The sequence below is a fragment of the Penicillium chermesinum genome (assembly GCF_028974085.1).
Source record: "Penicillium chermesinum strain IBT 19713 chromosome Unknown utg000008l:1.0-1752722.0:1.0-1753981.0, whole genome shotgun sequence".
Taxonomy (NCBI): domain Eukaryota; kingdom Fungi; phylum Ascomycota; class Eurotiomycetes; order Eurotiales; family Aspergillaceae; genus Penicillium; species Penicillium chermesinum.
This window is the reverse complement of record NW_026695318.1, coordinates 1,019,241-1,047,218: the sequence shown is the minus strand read 5'-3', so window position 1 is coordinate 1,047,218 and position 27,978 is coordinate 1,019,241. Positions and strand designations below refer to the sequence as shown.

General features: G+C 51.1%; 5 protein-coding genes across 5 annotated transcripts; 4 read left to right on the top strand and 1 right to left on the bottom strand.

The window, feature by feature from the left end:
• Positions 1 to 35: 35 nt before the first annotated feature.
• N7468_010181 (threonine--tRNA ligase THS1) lies at positions 36 to 3,033 on the bottom strand (the record flags this gene model as incomplete). Its single annotated transcript, XM_058479476.1, has 15 exons — positions 36 to 273; positions 324 to 432; positions 499 to 707; positions 765 to 778; positions 832 to 905; positions 956 to 1,189; positions 1,250 to 1,307; positions 1,358 to 1,437; positions 1,490 to 1,547; positions 1,598 to 1,801; positions 1,856 to 1,965; positions 2,029 to 2,065; positions 2,132 to 2,150; positions 2,208 to 2,453; positions 2,513 to 3,033. 15 exons carry the CDS (start codon positions 3,031 to 3,033, stop codon positions 36 to 38), a joined length of 2,211 nt encoding a protein of 736 aa, XP_058326044.1.
• Positions 3,034 to 3,201: 168 nt separating this feature from the next.
• On the top strand, positions 3,202 to 4,159 carry N7468_010180 (H/ACA ribonucleoprotein complex subunit GAR1/NAF1; the record flags this gene model as incomplete). Its single annotated transcript, XM_058479475.1, has 5 exons — positions 3,202 to 3,352; positions 3,426 to 3,473; positions 3,538 to 3,599; positions 3,652 to 3,836; positions 3,898 to 4,159. 5 exons carry the CDS (start codon positions 3,202 to 3,204, stop codon positions 4,157 to 4,159), a joined length of 708 nt encoding a protein of 235 aa, XP_058326043.1.
• Positions 4,160 to 5,205: 1,046 nt separating this feature from the next.
• Positions 5,206 to 6,369, top strand: N7468_010179 (CDP-diacylglycerol-serine O-phosphatidyltransferase; the record flags this gene model as incomplete). The annotated part of the gene is made up of 6 exons (XM_058479474.1): positions 5,206 to 5,419; positions 5,476 to 5,533; positions 5,593 to 5,630; positions 5,693 to 5,704; positions 5,757 to 5,938; positions 6,001 to 6,369. 6 exons carry the CDS (start codon positions 5,206 to 5,208, stop codon positions 6,367 to 6,369), a joined length of 873 nt encoding a protein of 290 aa, XP_058326042.1.
• Positions 6,370 to 10,126: 3,757 nt separating this feature from the next.
• On the top strand, positions 10,127 to 10,978 carry N7468_010178 (WSC domain-containing protein; the record flags this gene model as incomplete). The annotated part of the gene is made up of 3 exons (XM_058479473.1): positions 10,127 to 10,349; positions 10,400 to 10,890; positions 10,952 to 10,978. The coding sequence occupies 3 exons, from the start codon at positions 10,127 to 10,129 to the stop codon at positions 10,976 to 10,978; spliced, it is 741 nt and encodes a 246-aa protein (XP_058326041.1).
• A 14,262-nt stretch (positions 10,979 to 25,240) lies between these two features.
• N7468_010177 (Zinc finger C2H2) lies at positions 25,241 to 26,396 on the top strand (the record flags this gene model as incomplete). The annotated part of the gene is made up of 3 exons (XM_058479472.1): positions 25,241 to 25,480; positions 25,540 to 25,673; positions 25,742 to 26,396. The coding sequence occupies 3 exons, from the start codon at positions 25,241 to 25,243 to the stop codon at positions 26,394 to 26,396; spliced, it is 1,029 nt and encodes a 342-aa protein (XP_058326040.1).
• Between the last annotated feature and the right edge of the window lie 1,582 nt (positions 26,397 to 27,978).

The following is a 27,978-nucleotide window of genomic DNA, read 5'->3' as shown; positions in this document are numbered from 1 at the left end:
CGCACTTCACTTTTCGTAAATCAGGTAAACTTGGCCTACAGAGTAGTCTGCAGGCGGCGCTCTTTGCGCAGAGCACGTAATTTGGCTCGAACTTCTTCAAAGTCACGGAGTGAACCTTGCTTCTGTGATGCCAAATCATCGCGGTTTCTCACGTTCACTGATCGTGAGTCCCGCTCTGCAGCACCCACGACAAAGATGAAGTTATACTGCGCCAACTGTCCGTTACGAATCTTTTTAGGGAGGGTATTACCAGATACGTCGACGTCAACAGAACTGGGGAAGGTTAGTACAAGCTTAGAACAGAGAGGAGCGAGGGCACGTACAGCTTGTCACCCTGGAGAATCTTCTGAAGCTCCTCAGCATACCCATTGAGGTCGGGCATGACAGGAACGATGAGAACCTGTCGTGGGCTGAGCCAGAATGGGAATTTTCCTATCCATCCCTCCGTTAGTCACCGCAACCACTCAAACTGGCAATGCTCGTGCGGATAAACTGTACCTGCAAAGTGCTCGACGAGAATACCCAGGAATCGCTCAAAACTGCCGATAATGGCACGGTGAATGACAACAGGGCGGGCAAGCCCGGGAGGCAGGACATTTGAGTTGGCGTTTCCTTCCTTTGCAGTCTCCTCCTTTGCGGCTTCTTCCTTCTCACCCTTCTCGGTCGCACTCTTGTTTGTGAAGTAGCTCAAGTTGAAGTTAAGGGGCCTGATACATTGATTAGTGGCTGGAAATAGAAGTTTACTCTAGCAGCTGAATACTCACGCTTGATAATCGAGCTAGAAACATTTTAGCAGATATTTCAGAGTTCGAGGATAATGGCTTTACTTACTTGGATTGTGGCACATTGGAACTCGCGCTTCAAAGAATCTTGGAGCAAAATATCGATCTTTGGTCCGTAGAATGCTGCTGCGGGTAAGCAAAGCTGAAAGGGATCGAGCAGCACAATAACATACCTCCATCACCCTCCTCGATTGTCCATTTGTCGCCTCTGAACTTGGTCAACGCGGCCTTTAGCTGCGATTCAGCGTAGTCCCAGGTCTCCAAAGCTCCCATATACTTCTCGGGGCGGGTGGACAGGGTCAATTTGAATTCGAAGCCGAAAAGCCCATAGATAGACTCCAAGAAATCGAACAGGCCCTCGACTTCAGACATGATCTGGTCCTGTGTACAGAAAATGTGGGTATCGTCTGTTCATACCTGTTAGTCATAATCGAATTATTGTCTTTGTTTCCTCGTATTGATTTTACCTTGCTGGAACTTGCGAACACGAGTGAGACCACTCAGGGCACCGGAGGCTTCGTTTCTCTACAGAACGTCAATAGTTTGTCAATCGTTAATGGGGACAAGGTACTAACGTGGAGAACACCGAAATCAGCCAATCTCAAAGGAAGCTCTTTGTATGATCTGTCACGGTGACTGAAGATCTTCATATGAGCTAGATATAGTCAATCCTTGCCCGTGGCGGCTTAATATATTGGATGTCATACCTGGACAGTTCATTGGCTTCAGCGCAGACTGGCGTCCCTTTTCTGCCTCTAATTTGAACTACATTGCGTTAGTCGTAGGCAGCTTTGACAAACCAAGGGGGCATTTACCATGTCGTCACTGTAGTGGGCCCAGTGACCAGAGGTCTTCCAAAGGCTAGAGTCAAAGATGTTGGGTGTCTGGACCTCTGAGTAGCCGCGCTTCCTGTACTCAGTGCGCAGAAGCTTCTGGATGGCGTTGAAAATCTTGGTTCCATTGGGAAGCAGGAAGGGAGAGCCTGGGGAGACATCGTCGAAGAAGAATAGTTCTTGTGCCTTCAAACTATTAGCCTTCCAGTTGCATTATATCAAAAGGGGGGGGATGCGTACCTTTCCAATTCGCATATGGTTGCGCTTTTCCGCTTCCTCGAGAAATTTCAAATGTTCGGACATCAACTTCTTGTCCGGGAAAGCAACACCTCTAATTCGCTGGAGAGAATCTGCATTGGGTTAGTTTCTTGGTTCTTACTGGTCTTATATAATGAGGGAGAAAGGGGTCGAACCTTGAGACTGATCACCGAGGAAGTATGCCGAGGAATTCTGAAAGTTGTCGAGTCAGCGGATGCTAGTTCTGCTATGAAGAATTCCGGTGTAGATGTGACCAACCTGCATAATTTTGAAAGCCCTGGAAGACGAGTCAGAGAATGAACCAGTATTTAAGAGATACACGGGAGAAACATACTTGATCTTTCCAGTGTTCTGGATATGGGGACCTCGGCACAAATCGACAAGGGTGCCATTGCGGTAGACGGTGGATGATTCGCCAGTAACGAGCTTTTCGATGTAGTGCAACTTGTACTTGCTGTAGGAGAACATCTTCCTCAGATCGTCTTTGCTAACCTCGAGCCGGTCGAACGACTGCTTCTCTTTGAAAATTCGAGATGCTCGGCTGTCGAGGGCAGGCCAGTCGCTGGGCAGAACTACACGCCTGGAGTCGGAAGGCATATAAGCATTTGAATCAGGCACCATTGTTTGAAGCAAACTTACCCATCTTCCAGGGCCATATCGTAGAAGAAACCCTGCGGGGTAGGTGGTCCATGGGACAATTTACAGCCAGAAGTGTAGAAGCACTCGCAGCTTTCACCAAGACAGTGAGCGCTAGAGTGCCAGAAGACATCTCTGCCCTCGGGATCAGAGAAGAGCACAAGCTTGACCACAGAGTCCCTCTCGAGGGGACGGTTCAAGTCCCAAAGCTCGCCATTGACCTTCGCAACAACCACATTGTTGCTAATTTCCTTGGGAACATCGCGGAGGAACTGACCAGGAGTAGTCTCATAGGCCTTAGCAGCGACAAGGGAGAGGTTCCCGTCGCCAATATCGAGCTTGACGCTGATATCCGGGTGGTCACGGTTCTTGATTTCTTCCAAATGCTTCTGCCACAATTCCTCAAAGAGCTCGTTTCGCGCAATGATGTAGTCTGGCAATGGCGGGGCAGATGCGGCGTCGGATTTGCCCTTCGCTTCGGCGGCCGGCCGGACAGGGAGGTCTTGGGGGGCTTCGGAGGCCATGGTGAGTTCCTCAGGGCAATTACAGAGAAATTGCCGAAGTTTAAGAGGAAAGGGGGCCTGAAATAGAGGATTCGATCGTCGCGACTGGGGAAATGTGACTCAGTACTCTTTTTTTGGGGGAGGGGCAGGCGGTGAGTCATGTGACATTAAACTGCCCTGGCGCTAGCGATGGTTTGCGGTATCGAAGATTTCCACCACCCGAAAATCTTCTCCGGCCAAGTCTACCCCCAGCAACAGCTTCCCAACAACACTACAATGTCTTTCCGTGGGCGTGGATCGGCCACCGGTTCCAACCGGGGTGGCTTTGGTAACCGTGGTGGTAAGCAATGCATCTCCTGAACTCATGTTGAAATGTCAGCGCGAAGCTAACAATTTTTTTTTTCTACGCATAGGCCGCGGAGGCTTCCAGCAATCTTTCGGTCCCCCTGCCCAAGTGTTCGGTAAATATTTCCACCCTGGATGAAATATGATATGGTCATGGATACGGTGCTAATAACGCGACAGAAATGGGAACTGTGATGCACTCGTGTGAGGGAGAGATGGTGTGCGAATCCGTCAACCCCAAGGTAAATGCTATATATCGTGATATACGAGTGAACACGGTCCTAACCTGGCTAGATTCCATACTTCAATGCTCCCATCTTCTTGGAGAACAAGTCCCAAATCGGTAAAGTTGACGAAGTTCTCGGCCCTATCAACCAGGTCTACTTCACTGTCAAGCCCAGCGACGGAATCGTGGCCACTTCCTTCAAGGCTGGCGATAAGGTGTATATTGGCGGTGATAAGCTGCTTCCTCTCGAGAAGTAAGTGTGATTGCCATTGGTAAAACACGCTTTTGCGCAGCTGCTAACCTGTTTATTCCAGGTTCCTTCCCAAGCCCAAGCCTCCTCCAGGTGCTGCTAAGCCCAAGCGTGCCGGTGGTGCTCGCGGTGGTGCCCGCGGTGGCCGTGGTGCTCCCCGGGGTCGTGGAGGCTTCGGTGGTGGCCGTGGTGGTGCCGGTGGTTTCTCCCGTGGTGGTGGCCGTGGAAGCTTCGGAGGTGGTCGCGGCGGTGCCCCTCGCGGTCGTGGAGGTTTCGGTGGTGGCCGTGGTGGCGGCCGTGGTGGCGGTTTCCGTGGCCGTGGGTAAACCTGCTCGGCCTGAATTATGTCTTATATCGGCGTTAGGGGGACTCGGGAGCTCTTTGCAGGAATATTTTCGTTTTTCTTGTGCATCCTGACACAACTGCTTCTGCGGTAGCAGAGACTGTAGAATATTTCCAGTCACAAAATTTGCTTTCTTGCTGTTCGAGTTCTGTGAACTTTGAGACTAAAGAGTAGGAAGGGTAACTTGAATTAAGGGGATATTTACGAACCGCGATACCTTCGGGTGGTATCTCCAGACATTATGTACTGTCTATAAATGGCCGTAGTCGTGAGCTCAGGCTTTATGGGGCGATTTGGGTGATTTTTGAATCTGAATGTTCAAGCAATCTACGAATAGTAAGGTAACTAATGAATCTCGAGAAACTTAAGTCAACACGCGGTCATACAGATAACAGAGCCCATCCGCGATCTGATGCTGGTTTTTACCCAGATTCAGATCTGGCAGTCAAGCAAGGGCATTTCAGACTAAAAGAAAATACCCTCGACCCCCTCCGGCAATGGCTTCACCAGCCCTCCGCAGACCCCCCAGGCAGATACTATAAACAAGATATGGGTGGCCCTAGAGTCTGTACAAGTCGAATTCCGATCTCATCGGTTCCGGACGCACTGATTGGTACGAAAAACAAATAGAAAGAAATAGCTTAACGACAAAAAAGAAAACGCATACAGGGACATGAATTATGAGCGCCTTGTGACCAGAATCTCAAGCACTTGGGCCTCCGTCGCCTATACTCGAAGTACTGGAGGTAGAAGCGCCAGATGTCGCTGGGGATCGCCATCTGGGAAAATAATTTACCCAATGCGGTAATATCTTCAACCAACACATATCGCGCATAATGTGATACGTATGCAGGGCTATTGTCTTTTTCTTTCTCTCTTTTTCCCCCCTTCTGAGGCATCAACGATAATGATGCATGGAAAGACCTTGTAAGCAATAATGTGACGACTCTAGGTCATTGTCACGTGTGGCTGATGCATGTGGCTGATGCATGTGACTGCGCCTCCCGCTTATTGGTTGGTGCGCGCAACATGACGTTGACCGCTCTGGAGTCTTGTGCGTCCGTCAACAACTCCCAAGCAGGATTAGCAGCCATTCGACCTTTCGCAGCTCCCGTACAGCATCCAGAAATAATTTTCAACTTTTTCCTGACCTACGTTATCCCAGCCCAGTCTCCCTTGAGCATGTCCCGCAGAGCATCGACCATGTCGAATAATTCAAATGTCCCGCCTTCGAATGATGGAGGTCAGTCTGCATGGACCCCGCGAGCAAAATGCAGGAAGTCACTCACATGTCGATAGGCCAGGAGAAGCAGAAGATGTTACTATCCGCTGACCAGGGCCACTTCAGCATGGTGAAGTGAGTATCAGTATCCTCAATTTATCGCTGCCTAATAGCTTCTTCTAACATATGTTCAGGGCACTCCACCTGGCCGATCTGGTCACCGAGCTCAATGGTAAGGATCTCGTTAGTGTCCGAATATGGTGGGAAGTTGTTTTGCTAATGCGCTTACTTTAGGATTCTGCGGAGGCAAGTTCTTGCGCGTTGGCAACGCCAATGTCCAGTACTAACCGCTGAGCAGTGATGTCCGTCTTTTCCTCTATGCGCTACTGTCTCGGAGATCCCACCGACTATTCAGCCTTATGGGCTGCGCTCGCATTCATGCCATTTGGTCTGTTCTTCGATTTCATGGATGGGAGGATCGCGAGATGGCGCAAGAAGTCATCGCTCATGGGCCAGGAACTTGATTCCCTTGCCGATCTGGTATCGAAGAACCTCCCGCCTTTGCCAAGCATGATTTATACTGACAATGTCACTTTGCAAAGATCTCTTTCGGTCTCGCTCCCGCCGCAGCTGCATTCGCTCTCGGAATCCGCTCGAACGTTGACCACCTCATCCTCGCCTTTTTCGTACTGTGTGGACTGACCCGCCTGGCTCGTTTCAATGTGACCGTGGCTGTCCTTCCCAAGGATAAGAGTGGCAAGTCGAAGTATTTTGAGGGCACCCCGATCCCGACTACTCTCAGTATCGCAGGCTTGATGGCTTACTGGGTCTCCCAGAGCTGGACTCATGAGAACATTCCTTTCGGTGTTATCGCTGAAGGTTCAGCATTGGAGTTCCACCCAATCGCTCTCCTGTTTGCTCTGCACGGCTGCCTCATGGTCAGCAAGAGTATACACATTCCGAAGCCTTAGATTAGAAAAACAAAGGCTTGTTTGGCCGGTGATTCTTTCTTGGGATTGAAATCATCTACATTCGTTACGGGTCGTACAGCAATCAGCCACCAAAATGAAGAATGAGACGCTGCTTAGCAGCATACTTGGGCGTAATTATATAGTGTATACGTTGTCCATCTTGACCTAAATTCAATAACACCCTATCATGAGAAGGGAAATTTCCAGGTGATTGCCGAGAGATCTGACTTGTAGGAGCTCCTGTAGTTTGACGGAAAGAAACCTGATTGGAAGAAAACTGGACGGCCTAATGAGACCTTGAGTACAACTCCGAAATGTCTTACTCAGTGTATTTGTAGACTGATCAATGCTGGAAGAGGCAGCTGGAGCTTCCAAATGTCCTCGTCGAAGCACCCTTTATCAGTGTGAAAATTAAGTGACTGGGCCAAGTCGATGCTAGCATTGCGACATGACCAGTCAATGGCAACGGTACTAATCCTATGGCAATGGCTAGCTATACCTTAGTCAAAAAGATTTCGGAATCTTAATAGCAGTCCAAACAGGTCGTCCGCCGCTGCTGCGGAAGCTGCTCTGGGAAACCTGTTGAGCAAAATTTGCTGCAGGGGACTAGGTAAAGTTAGCAGAGACTCAAACAATCCCTGCCCTGTCAGAGTATTCTGGCTTTTGTTTGGAAAGGACTGGCGGTCAGGGCTCGGCTTCGGACATACGAATCGATATCAGCTCGCAGCATCCCGGTGAGGAGTAACTGGTCAGATCATATAGCCTTCGGCTACCCTTTTGATACCAAGATTTCCCCTGTGAATACAGTTACTCTCGGTGAACTTTTGCGGATTTCCTAACAAAGAGCATATTTCCGTTTACGAGGGTGCTCAGTGATAACATCTCGAAGCTGAAGATGGGTATTTCCACAAGGCGTAGTGTCTCAGTAGAGTGGAGACTAGGCTTTTAACGAAGGCGACAGTATAGTCTCTTTTCTCAAAATTCAGGCAGTAGAGCTTCCCGTCTAGTTGGAGATATTTCAAGCAGTTTCGTAAGGGTGTTCGGTTCTGTCAAGTTGCACACCTTATGTACGCCATTGCAAGCGGTAAGAAGCTGATCAGAGATAGCACTGGACCTCGGGAGCTATGAAGCCCTTCGAGGATCCGGCTGGATCCGAGTCCGAGAATAGATAACTCAGCGATGCCACCGATAGTGGCCCGTCTGCTGAGGCCAAGATAATTCTAAGTGTTCTAGACCACGGCCGAGCCCTGTAGACCCATGTCTAGGTGAAAATTAGCTCACAAGGCCCAGTATTTTGACTTCTCCCCCAGTCCCCGGAAAGATACACAGATTGTTCTATCATACTAAGCCTGCACCAAAGGCTATATTTTTCCATATCCTCTACAGGCCAACAAGCCCAGGCTGTATGCGCAAGGATTTTGGGCCGAGTCCAGGCTCTGTCCCATTGGCAAGTGGGGACCCCGCTTGACTAGTGAGCGCCACACCCCGTAGATTACTGCGTGATAAATCAGAGGTGCCCGTTGGAGAGCATAGCCAGGCCTGGGGCCAGGGACTTTTGAGCGTCCACCCTTACCGTGATCAGATGCATTGCCAGTCTGTGGTGGCTATGTATTTGGCCGTTCAGGAACGCGGTATTGGTGACCTGGATCTGGAGTGTCTTCTCAGGGGAGGGGGACGGGGGAAACTAGCAGCATAATCGGGAAATGTATCTAATATAACAATGCTTGGTTCGGGCTACAGCACAGTGAGTGTCGGACCGCAGTAGCGTACATACCTCGACAGAATAATGCGAAGAAACTGCAGGAGCATTCGAACTGTCGATCTTCACTCGATTCTTATATTATGATGTGACTGACACCGAAACATCAGTCGAGTGATACGCGATCCCACTGATCTCACTTATGTGAACCCTTTTATGGCAAATGTGCAGTTTAGATCTTGCTGTATGGAGAGGAAGCCTGCCTAGGCCGTTGTGCAGATGTATGGCGCCAACAAGCGGGCATTTACGTTGCGCGACCGTGGATTCCATATGCAAATCCATCCTCATAAGGATCAATTCAACCATAAACAACGCACATCAGCTGCGCTAGGCAAATCCAACCCGCCCGTCTACTCCACACTGTGGCTCCTTGTTTCAGATGATTCGAGCACCTTCGTACAGGTCGTGAACCGCAAAAAGTCTGACTGAAACTGAGGATTATTATCGAGGCCGGCTAGCGGTTTGGCAAGGCATCTATGTACATACATGTATGGTATGGAGAGCGAATTGACAGAGGTTTGGCAGGGATGGTAATTTACCTATTACACCCAGGAACGGTAATTTAAGTCTTTCATAGTATCGAGCCGAACCACCTCGCTATCCACCCGGGACCTTCCGCCTAAGAAACCATGGTCCTCTCTGTATGAGAGGGGGGAGGAAGGGGTTGGGGGAGTATGTTGATATTTAGTTATCAATCTAAGTAAATAGGTGAATATCAAGTGGTCTTTGAAGCTCTTGGAGTATACTAAACAGCCGAGCGCTTTTGGTGTGCTAGCGTACTTTCAACCTCGTGATCGGGTCCATCGGAAATGGCCAGCGGGCTCCATTTCGAATCTCCCAGGATTTAGTACCCGCACTCAGCTGTGTTTCAAAGGACTGTAACCTCGGTCCTTTAAGCAAATCCAGGAGACATAATGTAGAGATCCCGAGTCTGACGGTGTCAATATGGTGTACAGAGTAGAAACCGTTGGACTCTACGAAGTACTGGCATGGCAAGAGGCTCTCATTCATTCTGGACCTGTCCATCGTAGAGTTGCCCGTCTTTTCACGGCACACAATCAGTCGCACCAGCGGGGCAGTGCTCCATTTTCGAGACGAAAGTGGAAAGCGATCGCCGCGAGTCCCTGGGGCCCACCCTGGGCAAAAACCATGGATGACACTGAGTGTTTCGTTGGTTGGCAGCCTCCGGTGCCTGATGACACATCACGGTGGGGCAACTCAATGAGCACAGGGGTTCCTAATTGGTGGGAATTCAGGTAAATACAATACGCGGGAGGAACGAGGACAAACAGAAGTCTCTTACAAGCCACATACAGCCAATTTACAGAGTCACACCTTCGACTGATTGGATTTTTGCGCCCCCTTGACCCGGTGCAAAGGCGCGACCTCCGGTTTTGCCCCAGGACCTTTGCCCTGACAAAATCTCCTTTTCTGATTCCCATCTCACACTCGTTTAAACTAGGGGGGGTGCCCATAATCAACATCAGCTGTTTCGATCAAGAGATCATTCACCCCGGTTCTCGCCATCCTTCTATCGGTCGCTTCTCCCGACAAAATCAGAGGACGACGTCCTTCGACCGCTCTTTGACCCCGGATCACTCCAACCGGATTACCTTCGCTCAGTCTCTGAACACATCGAACATCAAAGTTCATTCTTTGCTGGTCTCTTCAACCCAAATTGGTTCGACCAGCAACGCGCTACTAAATCCACGCACGGGGGTTCATTCCAGCCCACCGCATAAATCGACGTCGCTTTTGACGAAGCTTTGAAAGGATATACGCCGGTCGTTCCCTTTCAATCTTCACATTCATTCCCCGCAGCGACAGAGTCAGCAGCAGTCTCCTTTCTTTATTTAATTATTCCGACTCGGCATCTATCTTCCACCATGCAGTTCACTACCCGCACATACCTGACGGTGTCGAGCCTGCTCCTCACGATCAGCTCAGGCGCCGCGACACCCCTCAATGTCCTCCAGGCTCGAAATCCACCCATGACTTATGTGGGCTGTTACTCTCAGCCCGGGCACCAGCGGAGGTGCAACATCATGGACCTACCAGAGTACTGGATGGTGTCAGGATCACTGTATCGCGTCTGCTTCTCCGGCTTTCGCCCTGGCAGCTGGTCAGAATTGTCTTTGCGCTAATTACTTACCTGATCCATCGACGAAGGTGGATGAGTCGAAATGCAATGACCCTTGTACTGGGTGGCCAGAAGACATGTGTAAGTCGAGATGCAGATACCTGTTCTGTACAGTAACTAACACATGACAGGTGGTGGTATAGGATACTACTCCATCTACAAGACCGGTCTTGACAATAGCGTCTCTACCGCGCCCGACCCAAGCTCATCGTCATCCTCAAACAGCACAGCCGAGGCGCCAAACAACACAACTACTTCGGTCTCCTCGACTGGTACCAACAGCGAAGCCACCGTGATTGTAACTGCCACGAGTGACCCGGGAGCTGCTTCGGCTGCGGCTGCGGCTGCGTCCTCTGCCGAAGCTGCCGAAAGGCAGAAAGACTCGAATGCCCACACCACAGCATCTATTGCTGCAGGTGTTGTTGTCGGAGTTGTTGGTCTGTGTGCTTTGGCAGGTGCTGCGTTCTTCTTCTACCGTTCCCGCAAGCAGAAGTCCGGAGCCTACCAGCGCAGCCACATGCCTGAGATGACCGATGCACGATTCGATGGCGCATATATCACCAATCGTCGCCCAAGTGAGGATAGTATCGACTATCCAGACTTCTCGAGTCAAGTTCTGCAGGTATGTTTAGTTCTTCCGCGGCTTCCAGCTACACCAACTAACCATTTGGTCTATTTCGCAGGTCACAAATCCTGATCGACACTACTAATCTGTGATTATCTCGCAGCATGTTACACCACTTACCCTCACACAGGACTTTCCTAATGGTCGGTATTAAATTTTCCTCGGGTTCTTTTAGCGGAATGAGACTAGCACGGAATGTTGTTCAGGCCGAGCTAGTTCTGAGATTTTGATGTCCATATTATGGTTATTTGTTTCTAATCTTGGCCATGTCTTCCCCTGGCAACGCAGGGGTTTGACGGGGTGCCTACACTTATTAGTCGGTGAATTGAACCATGTCTGTTCCTATCAACATCTTGCTTTTTCAGTGGAGCAGTCAGCAGGGAATTTCCTGACGGGAGTTTCTTTCGGTTGATGGTAACGCACGTTTTGAAACTGACATTTCTTTCTTCTCCTAAACTGATTTCTTATCAGCCTCGTTCCAGGGCAGGCCATTTCTGTGCTGGTCATTTCTATCCCAGCAGTTCTCCCTGATGGATGGCGAATGTAAGGACAACGATTAGTCTATACTTAATGCACGAGTGGATATTCATATCTACGGCTCCGATTCGATGTTTGTGGTATATACCTGTACTGGTGTTTATATAACTTGATGTATGGTTCTACTTCTCGGAAGGCATGCTTTGGCCCTCCAGATTGCCTGGTACTATTGTCCACTTCCCGTCACTAAAGCTCTTACCTCAATGTCATTTGGCGCCTGCCCACGGTCACATCAACATCGAACGGCTTTCGACCTCTCATCTACACCGGGAGATCACCATATCAATATCCACCACGCCCACAACACAACAAGAAACATCCCTATCCCAAATCCACCGACTTGCCACTTCCGAAAAAAAAAAAGAATAAGAAAAGAAAAGAAAAGAAAAGAAAAGAAAACAACATCACACAACTACCATGGTCTTCAACCGCAAAACAAGTCCACCCCTCCAGACCCCGAAAAATGATCATCCAACGCAGCCCCAAACGAGTTCGCACGCCAAACGCCCCCTCGTCGCCCTTCACTACCTACCCCTACTCCACAATTTACCAAATTCCCGAATCAGGCCCGTCCTCTTGGTCTCCAGCAGCTCCCTTCGCGAAAGAACGCACAACCTCGTGACCCTAATTCCCCACAGTATGCTCTTCTACGACCCCCCCAAGCCTATTGAACCTGTGCCTCGGGGCCTGGGACGTAAGCTACGAGCCTCTCCGAGCAAGGGAGAATGTATAGTCAGCACTCCGGATGCGCAGCTGGCAGGTACAGTTGGCGATATTGGGAACTGCTCACGACGGTGAACAAGCGCGATTCGGGATTGAGGTGATTTTTGTGACAGCAGTCAAGGCGTCGCTAGTTGTGAGGGGTTGCCTGCAAATTTCGAGTGTTGACGGCGCCGTTACAATTGCAAACTGATGTCTGTTGGTAATGAGTCTTTCGAATTCTATGTGAGGACGATGTTCATACATAGCACCGGCTCACCGGTCTTGATTCTTGAAGAACCTTGTCGAAGCAATACTTGCTGGCGCATATCAGGGCGTATTCAAGGCCTTTCAGTTGAGCATCAAACGCCGTGCTATATTCACGCTCTGCTTCGAGAGACGCAGGTATCGGAGGCGCCGGAGCCGCTTGATATGAACAGGTCCTATACATAGCATGTCAAGCTCTTTACCATGTCACACTACGCCAAAACTCGAAAAGGGAATGCCACATTCGTTTGACGCCAAAGTGGGCGCTTCAAACCGTATGCAGTACCGACTCCTCTCCTAGCAGATGTGATCGTGGAGACTGGCGACGAGGGCGAGGAAAGTGACAATTCCGAACCTTTATCAGACGGAGGTGTTGTGTCAGATACCGTGAGGCAGATGGAAGAAAGTGGAATACAACGGGGAGGGGGGACAATGGCTGCGCTTAGCACTCTCCCGTGTCTGTTTTGCGATGACGATGCCCTTCGACCTCGCTTAAGCGCCAGAGGTGTCCAGGCACTGAACAACTCTTTCGGATATACATGTCAACGGTGCAACGAGTGTACTTGGGTATCTGCGACGACGTACGGTCTAACTGGAGTCGGTGCATCGTGGGCGCTATGAGGAGCTGGGCCTTTATTGTTTGCTTTCTCAGAATTGATTTCACAGTGTTCCAGGATTAGCAAGGATGCCCCTGTTCTGGCGCCATTGACGCAGTAAGATGGATGGTTGGAAGAGCAACTAGGACTGTTGTTAATTTGCCTTTTTTGCTTTTACTAGTAGACTGAGAGTTTAAATTAATCGAGATCCAAGTTCCAAGGACTCGAATATCCACCTTCAAGTTCAACTTTTGGAGTACGATCTTGCAAGACTGTCACCCTACCGTCAGAAGTATATATCTTCGGATCTCGGAGCATTTAACCGTAACGCAGACTCGAGATGGAAAAATTGGATAACATCCTCAACAACGACAATACAGACATCCAAATCGTCGATTGACTATTCCAGGTTAACAAGCAGGAGCGACAGTGATTGTAAGGAAACTTGATTACTATCTTTATACAAGCGCTTGAACACGTCTAGTAGGTACCACTGCTCTACTAATACTAAACATTTAGGTCGAGGACAATATCTTTGACGATCGATTAGGTGGGCAACTAAGCACACCCCAGACAAAGCTGCTGAAACTTTCAGAGATCCATGCATAGTTTTGGAAAATATAATCAAAAAGTCCAAGTTGATTCCCAGGACCAACGGAAAGTCGAATCTGCGGCGTACTCGTACTCGGGAGTGACAGCACTGCGGACATTGAGTCCCAGCAAGCTCGCAAATACTCGGGTCGCTATGCAAAAATAGTCTCATGAAATTGCAGGACCTCCTGTCTATCAGGTATGCCTATGGAGGCCCCCATCCGCCCCGGAAGCTTCAATCCCAGGGGCTGAAGTGCTGGAAGCCTTACAGAAGGAATTAGGCCCAATGCTTGTGCTGAACCGCGGCTGCGCAGTACAGTTCACATCGTACTGCATACGGCATAGTCCATACAGATCCCACCACAATTTCTATGACAAGGACATACAGTGATGCACTAAATCAGGAGCCAAACTGCTAGGCCCCCCTGCGGAGATCAGGCTGAAGCTGCATGTCATCGCGAACAAAAGAGCATTTGCATAAGTGGCTTGACCCTTTGCAATCAGAGTCACTCAGGAGCATACCTGAATGCTCCAGAGGAGAGAGGGATAAGCGCCCCTGAGGTCATGGTGTTGGTCCAGCTCCAACGGACCGGAGAGTTCTCTCCCACCCCGGGAGTCCGTTGGGGGAGGCCGGAGGCGGAGCTTCAGAGTCCTCCGAGCGGAGCCCAAGGTCAACTAGAACTCTCCCTAATCGAGACACAGAATATCGCAGTGACTCCGCAGAGACCTCCCGGACAGATTTAATTTCCAGGACCCCGTGCAGTCCTAAGAAAAGAAACAGCCCCATTGCTATCTGCGATCGACAGTCTCTGATTCTCGAGAGTTTGATCCATGCCACATGGTTGAAGGGGGTTGGGGGGGCAGGAGGAAGAGGCGTCGGAGGGGCCGGACTAGGTCTGTGTGGTAATGATCGACTCTAGGGGCCCGAAACTGAAGCGAAGTTGCTCGGTGGGTTGGAAGCATGGTGAGATGAGATCATGATTAGATTACGAAAAAGGGAGGAAGTTCAGACCAAGACTCGGTATTGCAACTAGTGAAGGATCCATATCTAACGGATTAGGATACTGCAGGATTTCATCCGTGAAGCAGTTGAACCGATAAAAGAACTCAAATCTAATCACTCAATAATGTACCAATTCGGAAAGGGCAAAAACAAAGAAAAAAAGAAGGAGCGACTCACTAGAATTTGCTCCCCTCTCCCCGCAGCCGTCCTTGCAGATTTCATAGATCAAGCCTAATCACCTACCTATTCTAAAAGCAAGACCAACAACATAGTGGACCCTCATATCAAATCCCAAAGTAGCAATTAGGAAGGAGAGTTTTTCGTTATTGTTTCCTCCACCTTATCACTGCCGAAGGATTCAGCCTTTCTGCACCTTGGTCTTCCTTCGACGTAGGGTTCGCTCTGAACCCCGAACCGCCAGGCGAGCCCATGCAAGCACCATGTTGGTTCCCAATCCTCCCCATCTATGCAAGCCCCCCTCTCGGACAATACTTTGAGCCACAACAGTGGAACTCCGGCCAAAGAAAGCCACGAGGTCCCCAGAGGCTAGCGACAACCAACAGCGGCTATGGACCCGCCAATCTCTCGCTCGCGCGCTAGGCACATGATGTCATGGCGTCGTTTGGCGTTGCTGGCAACAAACGCCATCCGGCCCATTGGGCTCTGCGATAGGTCGGAGAAGGGCCGCCAACGTCAGGGGCTTGACTCCGAGATGCAGCTTGCATCGAGAGCCTAACTGTTTTCTGCGCGCGGGCTGCCGCATGATTCGCGAGGCGTTTGCCGCCGTTGGTTGCGCGATTGAGTTGGGAGGCTCGGCCCTAGGGTTATCGGCTTTACAAGCAGTTGCATGGCTACCACCATGCAGTGTAAGACAAGGTGTGAATTGAAGCTAATTATTGTAGATCGTCGATGGTGGGAAAGGATTTCGGTCTAGCGCTCGGCAAAAAACTAAGACTTGACCAAGACTACTGAGACTTTTTGCGTAGCCGACCGTGGAGATAGCGACACTAAGCCCTCTACGTCAGTAAAAGAGGGGGTACCTAATTCAAGCTTGTTGGCAGGTAACCTGCCCTTCTGGGTACCTCAGCTACGAAGGCAGTAAGAAGACAACACACAGACCGTAGGTCGGCCAGATCCGCCGGGTCCCGGGATTAGTGTTATTGGAGGAGGGGGAGGTGATGGGCTGAGATGACGCCTTCGAAAAGCTTTTACTTAAACTATACTGAATTACTAGCGACACGTGGGTACGTTCGCAGCTGGACCGCAACAGAAAAGTAACTTTGTGCACCTCTCCACGAGAGGAGTGGGGGGTTCCACTCCCTATGGTTCGTGATATGGAGCTCACGGGGGGGCGGGGAGCGGGGAACAAGAACCGCGATTGGCCGGTGCGACGACCAGGGCGATCCAGGATTGGCGATCCATGGCGCCCCATGGCTGGAGTTGTGGAAACTCTGATCTGTAAGCCCATCGATTGTACCGGCGGATGATATTACCTGGGACATCTAATCCCTGGTTTTAGGGTAGGGACGGCTTGGACCGTGGGGAGTGAAGATCGACTCTAGCAGGACCTGGCCATGTGTTTTCTGCTGCAGATCTCATGCAGTTCCTGGCACAGAAATTGCGCGATGTGCTCCAGCCACGACTGGGTGACTAGGCTGTTCTGAGTAGGCTCAATTTATTTGAGTGTAGGAGTGAGGGCCAACTAAAGCACACTAATCCCTGCACGTGGTGGCGACGATAGGGGACTTCCAAACGGTGTTGTTTGATAAGGACTAGAAGGATCAAAGGCAATTGTAGCGAAATGCAGCGAAAGGATTCAGACGACGATCCTTGCGGATCGCTTGGAGGAAAAGGGAGGAAGGAGACACTGCATGGCAGTCAGGATTCCCTAAGATATTCCTAGTACGTAGATTCTGATCAACCATTAGCACCTTCAAACACCATGTGGCAAGAAAATCCAACCCCACCCAGCCCCCTTCATCGAAGTAGACATGAAACAGCCGACCGATGGCACGATACAAACGGGAGGTGGGTTGTCTTGCCATGTGGGAAAGAAGGATGTGATCCAAGAATAGTATCTTCTCAAAAGCTATGGCCCGAAGTGGAAACTCCTCTGCACTTCTGCATACCATGGCACATGCTGCAGAGTCATCTTGACCTCGAAACGCGGGATGAGCACATGGCAGAAGGGGGGGGGGGGCGGGGGGGAGTTCGTTTCAACTATCCCCGTGTTCGCATGCACGATTGGCCCGTGTGCATGACTCGGATAAAGCGAGGACGTGAGTGGATGGCAAGGCGAGGGCTTGCAAGGGTGGGGACCAACATTGCTACTTACGCAGCGTATGAGGAGGATAAAACAAGCAATCAGAGCCTGATGTGACTCGAGGACTATGCGACACGAAGATAAATTTATCCCATGATCAGCAACCAGTTGCACCCTTGAGGTCCACGTGTAAGCATGCCTTCCAACTTGAAACATGGCAGGCACTCCACAGTCGTCGACGTGGGATCGGTGATTCGCCCAGGGCCGTTTAGTGCGCAGGAATGCATGAAGTCTGCAGTAGTGCAGCCACATTGTCCCCCAAAAGGGCCTTGGATTAACTGGCCTATCCCGGGTGGCACTAGAGCCCGTTTGGGAGTACAAAGTTGGAGCTTAATGGGCTAGACCGGCAATTTATTATTAGCCGAAATGTGTGTTAATTAGCGGCTCTTGCCGAACTCGGTCTTTGGTGAATCCTGCACAAGGCGCAACTACCACATGGCAAGACGGGGATGTGCATCCTTCGAGAGCCCATAGCCCATGATCCACTTGGGAAATGAGCATGAGGACCCGCCAGATTCTTCACTCGACAATGCGCACGATGCCGCAAGAGTCCCTAGCGTGAAGGTGCACGAATGTCCTAACCTGGCCGACAGGCTTCAGTATTCCCGAAATTACCGACACGCTCAGGCTAACCAACATATACTCGCGCTAGTTGCCGCATTAGTTGCTGTAGAAACTAAGACCGCCCAGATACCGGGTACAATGCAACGCTGAGTTGATCTGAGGCACAAATCTCGTAAATATACTAAATTAGATTCATCTAGGACCTACACTACCCCTTTCCTCTGCATGGCGCTCGGGGTCTTGCGATACTTCGATTGTCCGAAGAACCCCAAGCCCCGAACCCCAAGTCCCGGAGCCAAAGTCCCAAACTGTATAGAGCCCGAACGAGACGAGACAGCCAAAGGGAGGAGGGAGGGCGAGGCGTGCAGCTGCAGCTGCAGGATCCGCGGGCATGCCAGGCCCCGAGATCCACCGAGCACAACTATACATGGGGAGGGGGGGGGGGGACGCAGCGATGGCAGTTGCATAGCTTGGAGATGTGACGATCAGACCTAGCCATCGAGTCGCCACGGATTGCAGTCAGGTACATTCTGCAAACCAGGCAGCAGGCCGCGGAGCAATGGAAACAAGAACTTGAACGGGAGCACGAATTCAACCCGGCCTCTGACGTAGACTATTCGGCTCTTCACGAATGATGAAGGCGCGGAAGACGCAGTCAGCCATTCCTGGCGTATCTCAAACTAGAAGCGTGTTGGTGATCTCCACAGGGTAGCAGGAGGCGCGATAGGGAGTGTTGGTTGCCACCACAGCCATAACTCTTATCGCATACTTCTGTAGAGCGAATCGCAGCCGTGCGGGGAGGGAGGATTATGATTGACTGATAGAGATGAGGGGCCGGGGATCGACAGCCACATGGTGTGATCGCCGGCTCTGCAACAGCCAGTATCTGAAACGACCCCCATCCTTCATCACATGCAGGCGATCCTGTCAGAAACGCTCACGAGGCCCGATTTGGGTTTCCCCTGTAGAGTTTTATCCACATCATCCGTGACTGAGGAGGAATTTGGATCGGTAAAAGAGGTATGGCGGCAAACAGGATAACTGACGAGCTTACGAGCGCGACTTCGTCAGTCTCTCAGGAAGTAAGGTAAGAATATATTTTTACGAGGCTGGTACAGCTCGGCAACCCCGGGCATCTAGGCACTAGATGCGCCCATTCCTTCTCTCCATCGGACATAAGCGATCCAACCTCCCTCAGAATAGACGGCGTGTGCTATGGAGTACCCCGTCGCGCACGGGATGTTGGTATCAGATTTGGAGACGTCGCTCTCAATACCTGAAAGTAGTGAGCAACAAGAATCCTTCAGGAAAAATAGCTCTGAAGGATGAGATAAGTGGATTGCCGATCATTAGTGGCTTGCCAGAACCCACCAGATACCGTGAATAGAATGATCTGCGAAGGATCTGGTTGATTTAACATTTGACTTTAGTGGCTTTTCGACCTTGTGCGCCCAGCCTAGTGCTTGATCTGGTCTTAGCGGTCCGGAGTAGATTGGATTAAGGATTAAAAAAGAGTTATTCAATATATTACGGAGACCTCGGCGTTGGATTCGCCACCGCTGAACGATCAATGCGAGCGTTATGTGGATTGGCTCATCAGGGAGGACGGGATGTACAAAGTGCCCCAGGAGCTAAAACCAACAGAAAAAAAATAGAAGCAAAGCAAAGCAAAGACAAAAAAGGATGAATCCTGCAAGAATGTTGATTTCCAATGGGAGATTAATCCCCGCGAGAAGAGGACGAACGTGCGAATCGATCGCCGCCACGAGTACAGGATCAGCAGCAAACGATTTTCTGATACCGAGCATGCCGCATCCTGATCAGCCACTTTAAGCCGGATAGAGCCTGAAAGATCGATAGGTTTGTGTCCACCGAGTCTTCGGAGTATACCGTTGGTGACAATGGAGCTTAAGCCTGTCGACACAGCCGTGCCTGGCGGTGAACTCCATTTTTTGGGGTCGGAGCGGCTTGAGTAATTTCATGAGTAAGGCTTCCCCGTCTGCAGACCATCCTTCTGCTAAAGTGCTAGTTTGATAATGCGTAAGATACTTCCCCAGCACTCTCCCTACTAGCCCTGGAGGTGCGATGTGACATGAGTAATGTTTCAAAAGGAGCTCAAACAGCCAGCTTGGGTAGGAGCTACTGCACTTTGTATCCTCGCTACGTGTGCCGCAATCTCTAGAAGATGGGATGTCTGTAACCTCGTGGTCGATAATTGTTCCAGAGTAGAGAGGTGCTTTTCACCTTACCGAGCCCCACTTCGAATACTTTGGCAACCATGGCCTAACAGCCTTGACGGGGAGACGGAAGTATTGACACTAGCCCCCCCCGCCGATCCCCGCGCAACGATTGGTCCGTTCGGGTGAAGATCGAGCCTTTGCTACTGACGGGGCATTGCTTGAGCAAACACACGGGAAGCCCCATCGTCAGCAGACAGGCGTGGCTTGCAGGGATGGAGAATCTGTATGGCCTTACCGCACGAGACGGGTAGTGGAGCTCCATCAAGCCCTCCCCGTCGGTAATTCGAGGCTTGTCTTTTAGCGTCAGGCAAGAGGGGCTAAGTGGCTTGCGGGTCTACGAGGAAAGGGGGGGGAAGGGGGAGGTCAAAAGGGGTAAGTGGTGGGGAAACGACCAATTTGCAGGGCTGTTGAGTTCGGGATCAAGCGAGCCAGGACGAAACGGGCACAGAATCGTATCGAGGGCGCCCAGGCCACAGCGGGCAACGGGTGGTTCCACTAAGCCCAAAGAGAACATTCGTAGTGAGGCTGATTCGCACTGCCCAGGAGATCAGTGATGGTTAAAGTGGCATGGAGGAACAACAAACACTGCTATAGCGCCCCGATAGCCTCCCACACAGGGATTATTGTTTCCAAGGTTATTCTCATTATGTTCCATAATCTGCGGAACGGACAAGTCGGCGGTATCGGTCGGGGGCTTTTCCACCCGATGCCCGACTTGATGGTTTACGGTGGTTTCCTAGTGCGCTTGTTCGTCATCGGCTATAGGAGATGAGGCTAAAGATCGCACGGGCTCGGGGGGAGACGTACTTCCGCATCTTCATCACAGTCACAGACCGACAGTCGACACAGTCCAGACGGGCATGGCAGAGCTTACAGCGGAGCAACAGAGCGGTCAACGGAGCGGGGAAACGGAGCACGGAGCTTTAATTCCAGCGGGAGGGGAGGGGGTAAGCTTGAACTTCCCAGCCAGTGATGATCGACCATATATTCCTCATTTGGCAAATGTGGTGATTCCCGATTGGGATGTGCGGCTAAGCTAGATGGGGCGTAGTTCTTGACGCGGACCAAAGAGTGCGAACGTTCATCAGTCAGAATGGGTCCCGACAGGTCAGAAACGTGGGTCCAATATACTCTGTGTTAGGTTATCTATTGGAGACTCTCCAATGGTCCACTGGGGAAAAAGTACCCCCGGAGATTTCGGTAATTTGCGAATTTGAATCTACGGACTTGCGGTTTCGGGAGGTTCTGCAACGCCGATGCAGGGGACGTTTCATCTGATATCCGTCAACAGAAATTGGGCAATATAGCCTAAGGGATAATCTCATTCCCGGTCGGGAATTAGCAGACCAGACGGGAATTTGCCGTTAGAAAGCCAAGCCTGTGGGTTGGACCGATCCGTGACGGTTCTGAGATCTACCTAGGTACGTCACGATGAGTGCGTCATGCTTCGAGACGTTCTATCCAGCAACAGATGACGGAATGCCCTCACTCCCAGTATGCCATGATGCCATGTGCCTTTGGAAGTCTGGACAACCCAGGACTTCGCTCCCTGAGCGCGACAAGGACTTGACCGTTGAAAGGGTCTTGTTGCCATCGCATAGCCCTAACAATTCTTTGTCTTCATTTCTTTGTTTTGATGCACAGGTGGGTTTCTATTTATTGTCCCGTTTAAAGCCGTCAGATTGTTGTATCTATGCAGGTCCACCTCGGCCGATGGGGATAAGAGGCAATTCTATCGGTCACAAGAGCCTCGTAGTGGAGACCTGGCAGTCTCAGCGCGGCAATAATTCGTCCAAGTGGGCCATCGGCCTTGGTTCGATCGCTTGGGTGCCTTGACACCCAAAAGTCCCCGGAAAGTTGCCGTCGTATCCCCCCATCCCCATCGTCTATGGACCTTGCGAGTCATGACCCGACGCTCTGGGAGATGCGATTTCGTGCTTTTCCCCAAAGCAGGGTCCTACCAATAACTGATCAAAATGGTGATCTTAAGCGAGAAGACAAAATACACTAAACTAATTTGCGACCGGCCATAGTCTCTGCGGGTGCATCCCTAGGCGTGGTGCTGGATACCCAAGCGTTTTTACCCCCGACAGGCCCGATAAGCCCCGATAACCCTGAAGGATCGAGTCGCTAAAAAAAGAACCAACCACAGCACTGCGTGGACTGAAGAAAAAACCAACTTTGTTCTGCAGCTTCTTATGGGCCTTATGGGCCAGGTGGGCCAGCAGGATTGGTGCTGATCACAATCATCACGACTCCAACCTCCAACTCTTAGGCCTACCATCCCACCTGCCACTTGCCAAATTTGTGCAGGATGGTGGGTTCAACATCAGGCGTCGTCTAGGGCCTGAAGATCCACTCCTAGACCTATAGAGGCTTGATACAGAGCACGGTTAACCTCTTGACCAAAGGCTTGTACAAGGGAGGCGTTTTTCTAACTTTGGTGGCTGATCAGGATATCGAATTGTACTCCGTACCGATCATCATTCATGCATAAAGGAATTGCCAGAAGCGAGCCCAATCAGGGAAAACAAGGATGGAATTCTTCCGCCCTCCCCATGTCATTTCACGTGAGGGAGTCGATGGAGAAAGCCCGGGTAGCCACCGACAAAGAGGGAAAGCCCCACAATTATTTGAAAAGTAGAATAGTTTGCGATCCAATAGCGGAAGGGCTAGAAAGCGCGGTGATTGGGTGGCCTGGGCCCCGCCCTATCTGCCACGCGAGATGGGGAGGCTAAGCCGGGGAAGTCAGTGAACCGGACGATCAGGACCCATCAGAATCTATACTTGGAAGCGCTATGACGGTAGGGCCCCTTTCGCAGTCATTCGCATGATTCAAGCATAATTGAGGCTTGCTTAGATTTTCTGTAGGGCTAGACGCAATCTGAAGACGATTCCCTTGGGCCCTGGAGATCCTGGCCGCGCCGCTGAGGCTGATAAAACATCACGATGCTTATCTTGCATATACTCAACTCCAGGCAGATTTCGGCAATACTCAGGATTCGCATATTCCTGCCGCAATGTATCTAGTCACGTCCCGTTGGGGCCAAAGTTAGCACGTGGAAACGTGCACTTTCCCCAGGCCCCGATAATGCTTTTGCCGTCCATTCGGCTTAATGGCTTAATGTCATGCAAGTCGCGTTGGTTTGATCGTCGCGCTAGGGGCCAGGACTAACACGATGGATGAGGAACACAAATCATGTTCTATAAAAAGACTGAGAATAAAGCTCACCCCCCCCCGACAAATTCGGGACTAGCGAGAAATGGCCCCTTGAAGACTTCCGCGTGGTAGACAAGCTTATGCAGACGGGGGCGGTTCCACTGAATACATTCCAGAATGTTTGAAGAGAAGCGTGGGATATCGCATGTTTCAGGAATGCGCCTAAGTTTTTACCTGCATGGGGTTGTGGTTTCATCGTGGATCTCATTCCTTGCCCCTCGCTTCCGTCAAGCCACGAGGCTTAGTCTGCTATCCCCGCTCTCCGGCCACGCGGCATGAGATACTGTCGGGCGATGAAGCTGATACGGGATTCAAGCCACCACATTTGATGTTTGTTGTGGATACGAGATACTCTAATTGTACTCTGTACTATGTTTACCATCCTGCCTTCCCTTTCTAATTTTTGCACGATGGTACCTAGGTACCGGGGCTGTGGAGGAAGAATGCTAGTAAATCCAACAATGTTCTGCTAGGAAGATGGGGAAAGTTGGTGCTCCTCATAAATACGGCTTGATATCGTCATTCTGCAAAAAGAAAAAAAACTATGGTTTGCTCACAAGAGTATGATCCATCAATCAGTTCACGATGTTGATCGGACCGGATCGAGGAGGATATTTCGGGGCCAAGGATGGGGGGAAGTGGGCTTGGGAAAGCTACCTGGGCAGTGTCTTTTTCACCCTTTAGGGCAAGGGATCATCCACCCTGAAACAAACTACGGCCAATTCCCCTGCACATGGGCCCCAGGGTGGCAGGGCTCACGCCATGCCGGACCCACTAGGCTGACCCGGGGGGGGGCTTGCTGGCATTCCAGACTCCACTACATTATGCATCGTTCTTGCATGGCATTATAGCATTCTTTTTTTCATCAAGGAACGGTCGCTCACACTGCTGATTAGGAAGGCAACGAGGAAAAGGGTGCTGACCACCGGGGTGGGTGGCCTTAACATTCCCCCCAAGCCTCAGGCCCTGTATAAGGGAAGGATGGCCCACATGATCGGTAGCCAATGGAGCGTAAGCTGGGGTACTCGATCAGGGTTAGTGCCAGATCCTGCGGGCTACCAGAAGTGATGGGAACCATGATATCAGTGGGGCACGCCCGTTGCGGTTCCGTGGGAGCTTGGACTTCTCGCAAACCGTGGAGGTTCGGGGTCAGATTCAGCTCCGATCCGCCTAAAGATAGATTTTCTACCGCCCTGGAGAAGGTTTGGGCCTACGGGGAAATGGGGAGGTATGGGCTACGTAGCCCACTGGGATCAGCATGGGAGAACCAACAGAGTAGATTAGACTTCGCCCACCACCTGGGGCCTGGCAGGATATTTATTTCCCTTTTCGGTATCAAAGGCTTCTTCATGCACCACGCTATCGCAAGCCCACGGCGGCAAACATGCCTCCGGAGCACCGATGTTGCGTTGGATATCTTGTAGAGGGCGAAGGGGGCGTCTTTCGGCCCTCCCCGCTAACACCAATCTACTGTAGAATGGTGGAATTACCAGAATCCTTCCAAAGCCTCTGGTGGCAGAGAGGAGATATGATCGACAGTCCTGCAAGCCGTTGACACGGGGGTCCAATTTTATCCTGATGCTATTTTCTGAATGTATTTCAGTTTAGGAAAATGGGAAATCCTGTGGGAATTTCGGGTTAATTGGGATATTTGGCTGGAAGGGGACTAGTCGCCAAGGGGGCCTAAGGCCCCAAAAGAATCCCGGCTAAGAGGCACTAATTATGCGAATATTCCAAATTATCATTTTCACGCCTCAGCCGCACACCCCGACAACGTGGTGTAATTTTAGGATGCTTGATCCTCCCGCGATCCTCCCCACGCCCGTGCTTGGTTCCCTGGGATCTAAGGTTGAGAATGCCTTGGGGCTGCTCCCTTTTTGCCTTCTTTTTTTCCCTTTCGGAATTTCTCTTCGGTTTTTTCCTGATTTGTTCCCTATTTTCTTATTTTCTTATTTTCTATTTTCTCATTTTCTCATTTTCTTATTTTTTTTATTTTCTTATTTCCATTAATCGCCCATTTTTCTCCTTTCGGTTTTTTCGCAATTCTCCCCCATTTCGGCCATTAATTTCGAGTTGGAAGTCTATTAATCCACTGAGGTAGAACCAGCCCAGCTATCCTGCGTCGTCTATATCAGTCCTCTCATCCTCCACCTTTCTTCACCTCAGAACCTCCAGATCTCCCTTCCTTCCAATCACCTGAGGATTGCTTCCCTTCTTCCTTTCCCTCCTTCCAACTCTATATAACTTTCTTCCACCCTCGAAGAACTTCAACCCTTCCCCCCCTCTTAGTATCCGGTCCGCCGCAGGATGAGAGGTTCCTCTACTGAGCACAAGAAGTCATTACAATCCACCCAGCTCGCACCAGCTCTCGACACCTCCGCCTCTACCACAGATTCATCCACCATGGTTGGCCGAAAGAACACTATGCGCCGCAGCCCCCAGGCTGAGATCCCCATGCCTATCACCTACACTCCCACCACCCACCGCATCAGCAAGGCAAAGAAGGGCAAGCGCGTTCACGCTTGCGAGTTCCCCGGTTGCAACAAGGTATGCGCATCTCTTTGGCAATCCTCGGCGCGCATTTTGCTTACGCTTTCAACTTCTAGGTCTTTACTCGCGCCGAGCACCGCAGACGCCATGAGCTCAACCACAACCCGGAAGCTTCCTACCGCTGTACACACCCCGGCTGCAAGAAGGCCTTCCACCGTCCTGATTTGCTTGCGCGCCACATGGAGCGACAGTGAGTTTTGTTCCCCTCTCAGAACTACAAATATCCTTCGGCGCATAAAGCTAATGACTATTTCCAAGTGAGCTCGAGTCGCAACCAGAGCAGACCCAGTGGACTTCGCAACAGTCGCAGATGGTGGAGTCTACTTCAATTCCCCGCTGCGTTTCCATGGACAACAGCTCTCTTCTTGCTGCCACTTCGCAGTCTCACTCTATGTCTATCGGCTCATTGGTGGCTCCCGGCGTGCACCCGGATCTCGCCAATGACTGCTCTCTGATGTGGAACGGCCTGGAGATGCCTCTTCAACAGCGCCCTTCTGCCAACCTATTCCAAAACCACCTCCCAGACCCTGCGGACGACAGTCCCTTCTACTCCTCCCCCGCAGAGACCTGCCCCCCTCCTCTCTCAGATGCCACTTTTTCCATGCCTCCCCACTCTAGCTCTTCGATCTCCTCCGGCTCGGTCTCACTGATGGACCACTACCCCAAGGGTATGATCAAGACTGAGGTATCGGCCTCTCCACTGCAAATGCAGTCCCCCATGCGATGGGACAACTCAGATATTGTACCCACCTCGCACCTGGTCCCCATCTCCCTAGAGGAGAACCTGATCCAGCCACCAGTGCAGTGCCACTACCCTTCACCCACTTGGTCCAGCGACTGCCTCCCTTACGAGGACCAAGTGCAGTCCATGGCTCACTTCCAATCTATGGGCTGGAAGCAGTGGGCCATGTAAACCCTCCGCCCTCCCCCCTTACTGGGAAGTCATGGAATTCCTGATCGACAAACGGAATCCCTCCATCTCACGACTCATGAATCACTTTATCACTCTTGGTTGTGGGGCTGGCCCTCATGACCCTATTGAAAGAAACCCACTCTCCCGAAGGGTCGGAGTTCCGCTCTTTTCTTACCCCCCCCGATTTTTCTCCCGACTCGAGTCTGGCCGCAGAAGGAAAAAAAAAACGCAAACGAGAAAGAAAAAAGAGAAAGAACTTGCGCCAACTCTCTCCGCCTTCCACGAGGAATCTCGCTGTGCAAAAGCGCAAATCGCGATTGCGAGAGGGTATCTGAGTGCGGAGAATCTCAGTTCCCACATCTACAGCGTGGAATGGCGCGCGACCATGGAGTTTGACCCGGTGGGGACAATCTCCACTGCAGGTCGCACAGCTCCTGCGGATCGTCGAAAACGCCTACTTTCTTACCTTTCTTACCTTTCTTACCTCTGGGTCTTTTGGTTGGGGCATTGTTCCTTTTTAGAAAAAGGCTGGCGACTTATAGATATCTGGTTACCGTGTTTCGTATTTCTTTGTCTGGTTCTGATGATTTGATGATTTACATGCGTCTCCTGCGGCTGTATACCCCCCCTCTTCACTTGGTCCGAGACCCCAAGTTCTGTCTTGTATATAATTACAGCAAATCCCATGGAAATATCTTCCAGCCTTTGAACCACATCCCTCTCTCCTTCGCTAACCAAGTAGTCAGATTGATGCCTTGGCTACTGGAGTCGAGAGATGCACCTGCCACAGTTCGTTCTGGATCGTCGCGTCCCATGGACCGCCCAAACCCTACCACTCGAATCCCGCAAATCCCGCAAATCGCGGAGAGGCTCGCTCCGATTCCGACATGGAACTGGCCGAGAGAGGAAAAAGGGGAGAGCGGGAAAAGCGTCTGACACCCGTTCTCGCCGCTCACCTTTTTCATGGCGCGAGCTCAGAACCGCAAGAACCAATGACGGCCAGAAAAGCGAATGGCAACAATCAAAGCTCCTTCCACCTTGAGAACGAGCGAAGATCCCTTGATCTCCTTCCCCCGTGAAGATTCATTTCCAGCCTGGACGAGACACCCTCGCCGCCGGAGGTGAAGGGGGAACCCCCCTCCCCCCTGAAGCCCATTCTACGGCAGAAGTGGCATGTTTGGCAGCAAACCCACCTCCAATCTGTCGCAATCACAAGCTATCTTTTTCTTCGGCCGGACGCTGAGTTCCACGTTCCGGGGCATTCTAACTTCCGGCCTCGCGCAATTTCCGCAACGGTCGGCTTCCGCATTGAAACCCAAGACTTATCTAGCTCCAATTGCACTTGCACAGCTCATCGGGGACCCGGGTTAGCGCACGCTGCTCTCCAGATTTCCGTGGTTCTATCTAATTGACTTTGTCTAGCAAATCTGCTCGTGAAACTGTGCCACGCCGGGCCAATCGCTGGGCGTGGCGGACCCAGGAACGTAGTTCCACTCGTGTCAGGTGCCAGCCTGTCTGGCTTGCCGATCGCAGTCCCTTTTTGCCCTTTTGGGGATAGTTGTCGGTATTTTCCTACGGACGC